The sequence below is a fragment of the Liolophura sinensis genome, chromosome 1 (assembly GCF_032854445.1).
Source record: "Liolophura sinensis isolate JHLJ2023 chromosome 1, CUHK_Ljap_v2, whole genome shotgun sequence".
NCBI lineage: Eukaryota > Metazoa > Mollusca > Polyplacophora > Chitonida > Chitonidae > Liolophura > Liolophura sinensis.
The window spans coordinates 64,457,117-64,466,138 of NC_088295.1; the positions used below are offsets into that span (position 1 = coordinate 64,457,117).

Here is a 9,022-nt window from a genome sequence, read left to right on the forward strand (position 1 = left end):
TGGAGTGCACTGTGTAAACCAACAATCTTCACCATGTACCTGACATACTGTCTGACATAAAGCCGCGGATATTCAAGTTGGATTCAAAACTATGACCTTGCTGCATTGTCAAGGGCCCCACAGTCACAGCGGCGCAAGGACGTCCCACAAATTTGAAAAAAATGTATATCTAAATATTACTTTCTAATAGAAGTATTTCATGAAACTCACAAACATTATTTCTACAGTAAAATAATAAAGGTTTCGGAATTTTATCCGTCTCCATGACTGAAATCCCACCCTGGAGACAAATATTATCTTCTGTAGACACACTTTACAGACGTGTCACGAATGTGGTTGAAACCGATTACATTTGACAGACATCTGCTAGATCTGTAGTCTAGACCAATTTCTGATCAACACACATGTAGATATATATTTGGATCTGATCCAATCTATGAATGGTGGCTTTTTCTCTTCAGGTGCTTTGCTCATTCTCAACCTTTGTTGGGACCTCCATGACAAAGAGCTATGAGGTGTATCGCAAACAAGAGGCCATTTCGCTGTCATGCTTGTTGAAGACCACTTGTTTCACAAAAGAGACATGGGGCTCAACTCTATAGGCCACAAGTGATAAAGAAGATTATTTCTTTATTCGGTGGCTTCCTGCAGCTTTATGCCAACTCCCAAGTGAAAACGTTATGAGCTTCATTTAACCCTTGCAAGAACAAGGTGAAATAAAAATATACCACCCTTTGTACCTTTATCTTTGTGCATTTACTGTAACTGTTGTTTACAAGTCCATGTGCATGATTATCTCTAACACAACAGGATTGTGGGTGGATTGAAACATAATTCAGCAAAAAACAGCTCCATAAGCACAATGGACCACTTACTGTCACTACAGAAGGATATTACAATGAGAGAGATGGAAATCAGAATTTCACCGTCCACTGTCACATGCTTCACAAAGGACACCTGTGAAGCACATGTGCACTCTGGAAGCGACTGTTCCAGTTGCTAATCCATGATTTACCCACACCATCAATAATATCTCTGTATGCACGTATAGAGCACCTGGGTGGTTAACAGCACTGATGATGCTCTCTTAACCTGTCCTTAGTAAAACCTGGATAACACTCAATCATACTTAACAGGTTATTCCACTTTTATATTCCTCTTGGTGCTGACACTTTAGCCTGAATAATGATGACAGCAAAATGTAAAGATCTCACAGTGACTCAGGGATTGTTTACTTCAGTTAGGCTTTGATAACTGACCCCCCCGACAGTCAAAAACAGATCAATCAAAATTTTCAGGGCTTTTTTTTTGTCTTTCTTTTCTGATGACTAATATTTCATGTCACATAATCTATCAAAGTTACTGTGCACTGCACACTGAAAAAACAAAAAGATAAAACAAAAAACAAGTTTCTTAATATAAATTCATGGGTTGTGTTATATGTAATAAACAACAGAATACGGTTATAAAAACTTCATTTGGGATGTTTTTAAAGTCAGTTTACCATTTGAAACCATTACCACCATTTCGAAGGGTACAAATACACTCCATCAAATTTCTATGTTTATATCCAGAAAATAAATAGACTAATTTCTTCCAGTACCCACCCAATCCTTCGGAAATTCAACACGTATTTAACTTTAAAAACCAATCCATCTTCCATGTACAACATTGTAACAATATAGTATTTCCTTCTCTGCTTTTTTTTTTTTTTTTGACCCACAAAACCTCAAGTGTCAAACAAATGCCCACAGATTTTTGGCGTATGCAAAGCATTAAGCAAAAAGCTCACATTAATGGTGAATTAGAAAGATTTAATGCTCATTTCAATGCGGCTTTGGAGAATACTTCGTCTCCGGTTGGAGATGAACCTTCGGTAATTTAATATGTGGGTATCAGTGGACTCATTTGGCCTTGGCGGAGACTGTCTCAACACGTATAACGGCCTCGGTGATTCTGCGCCTGTTAATTGTCGCTGTAATATGGCGCGCAGAAGGAGCCGTCCAGTTCTTATCCTATTGAGTGTTGTCTGGGGAGCCACTGTGATTGGATTGGACGAGTTCTCAATGGTATGTTGCTGTGATACAAATGAGAACTAATCTAATCGAGTCGCTGCACACCTCGCACGTTTTTCATCCGTGTGAAAGAAACGTAGGACATTTGAAAAAAAAAAATTGGGTAAAAATTTTGCAATCCCTTAGAGGATTTCTGCAGTCTAGTATCTACTTACACTCCCCGCCTCGGCATGTCCAAATCAAATTCTAGAAACGTCAGCTCGATGATCTCGCCGATGTCCCCGATGAAGGTATATAAGATGCAGTTGATGTTTCGAGGATAGATTTGGGGGAAATTTGGAGATGTGAATTTACCCTGAGATCCGCCATAGCTTTGGTACACAACACACTCACAAGCTGGAAAAAGGCATAATTCAAAAACAAATTAAGAAATGCAGGCCATGTGCACATCTGTTCTGTATAAACTGCTGGATTGCACATAGTTTATGGCTACTTTTTCATAGGCTGTTTACATCATGTTCTAAAGTGGCAGAGAAATTATTAAAGATTTATATTCCCAGAGCTTTTATTTTGGCATTTTAACTTCAAAACATCACATGTTAATACAGAAAGTGTTTCTATTTAAATTAACCAGGATGAAATTACATAGCTGCATGTAAGATAAAAGATTTGGAACAATTTTAAAAATGATTTACATTAATAGTTAGCATTAAAAAAGTAATATTAACTTTGGCTGCAAAAGAAATGCATGGGTTAGATAAGGTAAAATTAATACATGTTTCAAACATATAAATCAGCCTTATCAAGGTATAAATAGAGAGTGAGTAAGCCAACAGTTTATCTTATTCATTAGGACATGACGTATAACTTTCATTTGTATCACTTACAATAATATTGATGTGAATAAAAAAATGTAGGAAATTTACTGCAGTCAAGAGGGGGCCAATAGAGCCCTTGTTTTAAAAAGCAATGCTTTTGATATGTACATATATGTACTTGATAGTGCACTGGTTAAATACACTGGAATAATACAATTACTGGTGAACATCAAAGATTTCTAGCATTCAACTGTACCCATTTCTTTGGAAATGACTTAGTGTTACATATAGAATGTCATGAAATATATATTTTAACTATAAAACATAAAATAAAAAGGCATGGTAATTATTATTCTTCATAAATCAAAGACCGCCACAGTCATGCCTTGCTACACTGTACACTGACAAGTCAATATTAATTTACACCTCATATCATAAAGCATTTGTTAACTTACATTAATAACAAAAGTATTTCGTGGCCAGCGTTTGGCAACATCTTGAGATCTTTGCAGTTCACCATTAAAATAATAAGATATATATATGTATACTGTAAATATATAAGTTTATGTAAAAAGCCAAGACTTGATTACATAGCAGGTAAATAATAAAGATATCTCTGCAGCATATATCAAAGGTTTAATATACATCGCACCCGTTCCTGAATCAGTTACCTCTATCTAAATGATACGTGCTTTCAAACCCTATGCAATTTTCCTGGGCTGAAAAACAAGATGTGGAGGAAATGTGTAAGTCAGGGTTAAGAATAGCTGGGGGAGCATATGGGGGAGTATATACAGAGAGTAGTCCACGATTGTACAGGGAAAAATGCCAGCTAGATTATCTAACTCTGACTATCCACCCCTATAATCAGGCTGTGATATTGGCAAAGTAAATAACCACTAATTACATTGTAAACAGGACCTAAGGCAGCTTTTGCCTGACCAACTTCCCAATCTCCTGTTAAGACGAGAGCAGCTAACTTCACATTTAAACACTACGTGTCTTCATTCTACTGATGCACCAATATCTGACGTGACATCACAAGTCTATTCTGCCTAAACAAAATTGGCATCAAAGCAACAAGAGCCATGTAAAAATCGCTGCAGCTTCGCCCATTCTTTAATTTCCACCCGAACATCCGGTTTCATGCCCGCAAACAGATCCTAGTTTTTAGCCTGGCCAGAGGTCTCTAACCATATATTAACATGTCTGGTAATTCATTATTTAATAACATGCTGGTACGTAGGTCAGGGCTAAGCTACGTGGGCAAGGTAAAGCTGTCTGGGTTGGGGAATCTTGACGCTGGCTCTCAGCCCCAGAGCTCAGGAGAGGGAAAAGTGAAGACGAGAGAGCTGAGCGTCAATACGGCGTCCAATTTGGAGATGCTGCCCTTAGGCGCGACCATCAAATAGCATCTGTCATGGAGCATCAGCCACACCAGTTATCATGTCCGCTCAAGGAAAAACCTCTACCACCCTTCAATTTCAAATCAAGCGGCTTTTGCTCTGTATTTTGCCCATGATTAAAATTCCCAAGCAGAATGGGATGGTTGGTTCTGCGGCAAAGGAACCAGCAATGGTTGACCGCATTTAAACCATGTTACCTTGGGGCATGATCAGCCGATCAATTTGGCCCCAAAATAGTGAGGGTTGTTCGTCTGATGGCACCTATCTGTCAGTGTCAGTCGGGGTCTCATCCAAGCCTCACACCTCGATCCCCTGGGGTCAACCCTGGTAAGCAACTCTTGAAATTTGTCTTCTCCAACCTCAAATCTTGGCCTTTAGTATTTACAGATTTAATCCTCACCAAAACCCCACAGATTATCACATATGGCCAATCCACTGTATTCAATATTTTGCCGCCCACATCCATTCCACAGTAGAAACCCTTTTTATGACAAATGAATAAGAACACAGCCCCTATAATAAATCGAACATTATGCTGTACAAAATTGCAGCTTAGCAGTTCCCTTGTCCACACCATCTAAAATTAACACTTCACCACTCTATATAATATTTCATTCAGACTGATATTACCTGGGGTTCTGGTGTTCAAATAGTTGGTGACATCACAGAAGGATTATGGGCATGTGTCTATGTTAACTGTACATTTTAAGCCCTAAACTTAAGAATAATTTACAAGAAAATGAATTTATAAACTTGATGCCACATCTGTATACCCGGAACAACCATTTTCATGAAAATATTCTCTTGGTGTTACAGTAAGTAATGCATTAGTAACAAAAACATAAAAAATGAACAGGTGCCTTTAAACTGGTTTATTACCAGAATTGTTCATTTTAATGCACGGTGCATATCTGTAAAGAGCTATGCAAAAGTAAGAACTCCACAATATTATATGTTTCTTGGCAATAAACATGACAGAAAATTTTATAACAAATATCAAGCCATATCTGTCTATACATCAAGAAATAAAACAGACAAAAAAGAAAACAAAATGTCTCATATGTGAAAAAACAGTTCTGCTGGCCACTATTGAAAAAGCTCAAACCATAAATCAGCCTGCACCAAATGACAATTGTGCCTGGTGCCTTCATTCCATCTAATCTCAGGCTTAATTGGCAAAATGAGAAACGAATCCAATTATGGACCACTAGGCTTTGTGGTTTGCGGGAATTTGCCAGTTTTGAGTCCAACTGGATGTTGCCTTGGAGAAGCTAATGAAAAGTGAGAAGTACACAAACTAGTTTTGACACTGTTCAACAATAATGGGATCAACATTATTGGCAAATATGTGAAACATTGCACTGAGGCATCAAAACATTACATAGTTTACTGTCGGAAAACATCAGCTGAAAGCCGAGAAGAAAACTGTGGCAGATGTGTTTCTTGATGTTGTCTTCCGTCTAGAAGTCCTTAAACCACCAACAAATAAAAAACAATAATACCAAATCAGCCCAGGGAGCAAACTGCCCACCTATATAACAGCTACAGGAGATTCTCCTTTTATTTCGAGCCTTATCTTTGCTGCATAAACATCAATGGTGTTTCTGTAATCATATTTATGATTAAAGAAAAAATGGCTGAATCATTTAAACACTTATCTAGCATTCTGGTACACCACTGTGCATGTATGTCATTTAAACACTTATCTAGCATTCCGGTAAACAACTGTGCATGTATGTCATTTAAACACTTATCTAGCATTCTGGTACACAACTGTGCATTCATGTCATAAAGGCATTTGTGACTTAAGTCAAAATTTAAAACCTCTTCAACATGCTCAGTTTTTGGTACCGGAAGTTGTAATTTAGATACATTTGTCTTGAGATAACATTGATAAGGTAAGCAAAAGTTTAATTTCTAAATTCGAAAAATAAGCTTTAAGATTGCGTATTAAAGTTTGACGGAAGTCAGAAATTGCTTTGTGGAATCGCCATGAGCATGAAACAGGGCGGACTTCATACTGACTTCTCCATTCTGTTGTTAGAAGAGGGTTTGATGACACAAGCTCACATATATTTTAAACTCTTAAAACTTGCAGATTATGTATACTGTAAATGTTAGTGAAATTTTCTTGTTGGGCAAAATACCCCTTAAAGAATCGCTATTCATATATACTTAGTTAGGATAGCATATACGGCTTGATTGGCCAGCAGCAGCTAGGCCAGTAAAGACTCCATTTCAAAACTTCACCTCTCTTGCCACACCTGTTTTATACAACTGAGCAGGTAACAGCTATAGTGTAGTTGTTCAAGTCATATCATAGAAACAATTGCTTGTGATCCTGCTCAAATTGAATCTAGGATGATTCACTTATATGTATAAAGAAATAAAACCACAAAGAGAATGTTTGCACTGTACGTCTGTTCTATATACACAAGTTATAGTGTTAAATGTTATCAAATAAGTCAAGAAATTTAAATCCTTGAATGTTACTATATATGTATATACATTCTTACCAGTTGTCAGAGCAACAATCATGTTTACATTGCTGATTGTAAAACGATGGGTCATTGCAATGAGTTTACCAAAAGAGAGTGGAAGTGGTACATGTGTATTATTTAAAAAGATTCTCGAGAGAAAATGTTAATAATTTAAGGAACACTTCAGCAAAAGTTCACAAAGCGCTGTGAAGAGACCCTATACATGTACACACTTTAATGGTCCAAATAAGTACTGCTAATTCTGTAACTATTCAACAGATAATGGTGATGGTCTAGAATAAATTTCTCCACAATTTTGTGTTCTAAATTTGACCGAGACAGCATAAGCCTTTTGGCCGATGATTACTTTATTAAGGGAAAACTTCAAGTGGAACTAAATGGAAAGCCAAATTTTTTTTCCTTTTGTAAGGGAAACACACATTACATTACAAAACAACAGCTGGCAGATTCTATCCTAGCAGGTTAAGGCAGCCGTCCAGCATGATGAAAAACCGAAATGAGAATGTCATGTAACAGTAGATGCCCCCGAGGCCTAATGTCTGGTCAGTTTTCCTTATAGGGGCGTTGTGACCCTCATGGCTGACTGAATGGATATCCCACAGACTGACCAACAGCGTTACAGTACGGTTGGGTGAACGACTTGCTCAAGGAAGCCTGATGCTAAACTACGAATAATTTTCTCCTTTTTTCCACTGATTAATCGGACCAGTCATTGGTCAGTATTGTAACATGCTTTGATGAGACCAGTGTTGACCTGTTTATCCGGGATCTGCTTATAGGGCTATAAATCCGTCCAACATTCTGGACAACACTTCAAATGAAAGTCTGACAAATTGACCAGGTGGGAGCTTTGGAGCTTAATGAACTCTGGCCATTCTGCTGACACAGAGGCTGACTGATGAGATTTAGGATCCTAAACTGTCTAATTCAGCTAAGTCCAAAAACAATAGCCTAACATGCACACTGGGACTTCTTCTACTGCCATCACCTACTTTATAATAATGTAAGCATACCCTCAGTATGCCATGAGTTCAGCTTCCTTGGGCTTTTTCCACAATGCATGTCCATATAACAAGTGCTTTATTACTTGTGTTGCTTCCTTCACCAATTTTACAACATTTAAACACAGTTTACATTTCTCTAAAATTGTAGTCAGTAGATGCAGCATTATAAGTCAAATCCTGACTGAATATTTAAAATTTGAATCCAACTCTCTTGCTGGATTGGCTGCACCTTGCAGTCTGGTGCCTGGCAATGGTACGTGGTAGTTCACTTAAAGCAGCCTGAAAATGGTGCGTGGTAGTTCACTTAAAGCAGCCTGGCAATGGTACGTGGTAGTTCACTTAAAGCAGCCTGGCAATGGCATGTGGTAGTTTACTTAAAGCAGCCTGGATTGGCTGCACCTTGAAGTCAGGTGCCTGGCAATGGTACATGGTAGTTTACTTAAAGCAGCCTGGCAATGGTACGTGGTAGTTGACTTAAAGCAGCCTGGACTGGCTGCACCTTGAAGTCAGATGCCTGGCAATGGTACGTTGTAGTTCACTTAAAGGCGCCTGGCAATGGTACGTGCTAGTTTACTTGAAGCAGCCTGGCAATGGTACGTGGTAGTTTACTTAAAGCAGCCTGGTTTCCTTCATCCAAAAACTAGACCACTGTCATATTTTAAGTGAAACGTTCTTGTGTAAGACAGATAAATACATGTACTGTACTCCTGTATTTATACTGAGGATATTTTTGCTGATATTTACTGCCTGTCTGTTTGCCTCTCTGCAGCTTGATAGAGAATGTTCTGCAGAGATTTAGACGAAAATATGTGCATGTCAGGATTAGGTTAAGGACAATTCTTAACCTTTTACATGTAGCAAACAATACAGACTATTGTGCCCTTGTCTGGGCTGTGGGAATTTGAATCATTTGAATTTGGGAGCTGTGGTAAAGGTGTGTGCTCTCCCGGTGTCTTCTGTGGTTCTTTGTAAAATTTCCCATAAACATGCGGATAAAAATAAGTTCAAACATGTTAGTACACAAATTAATCCTCTTTAAATGTCAATCTTGTAATATCTTTAATTTGGTTAGAAACAAAAAAGAGAGCTTATATGAAAACTTTTCTAGAGAGGGCTCATATTAAATAGAACTGGTATGGATGACAATTTCATTCAGTTTTGAGTTCCTCTCCGTATTTGGAGTGTGTGACATGTAGCCATATTAACAGGAGATTGAACGAGTGTAAAATATTTTGTCCTGTTCTAAAGGAATCTGGACTTCCGTCTACATTTTGTTCT

The 9,022-nt window shown here is 37.9% G+C and overlaps 1 protein-coding gene across 4 annotated transcripts in view; it reads right to left on the reverse strand.

Moving 5' to 3' along the window:
- LOC135481870 (CUB domain-containing protein 2-like) overlaps positions 1 to 9,022 on the reverse strand; it is a 179,022-nt gene that overhangs the window by 56,562 nt on the left and 113,438 nt on the right. For 2 of the 4 annotated variants that reach the window (XM_064761619.1, XM_064761620.1), the window contains 2 exons: positions 3,505 to 3,552; positions 2,231 to 2,411 (listed from right to left, as the gene is read on the reverse strand). In XM_064761619.1, coding sequence (XP_064617689.1) covers positions 2,231 to 2,411; positions 3,505 to 3,552 — 229 coding nt within the window. The remainder of the gene's footprint in view (positions 1 to 2,230; positions 2,412 to 3,504; positions 3,553 to 9,022) is intronic. The other 2 variants (XM_064761621.1, XM_064761622.1) reach the window with 1 other exon arrangement.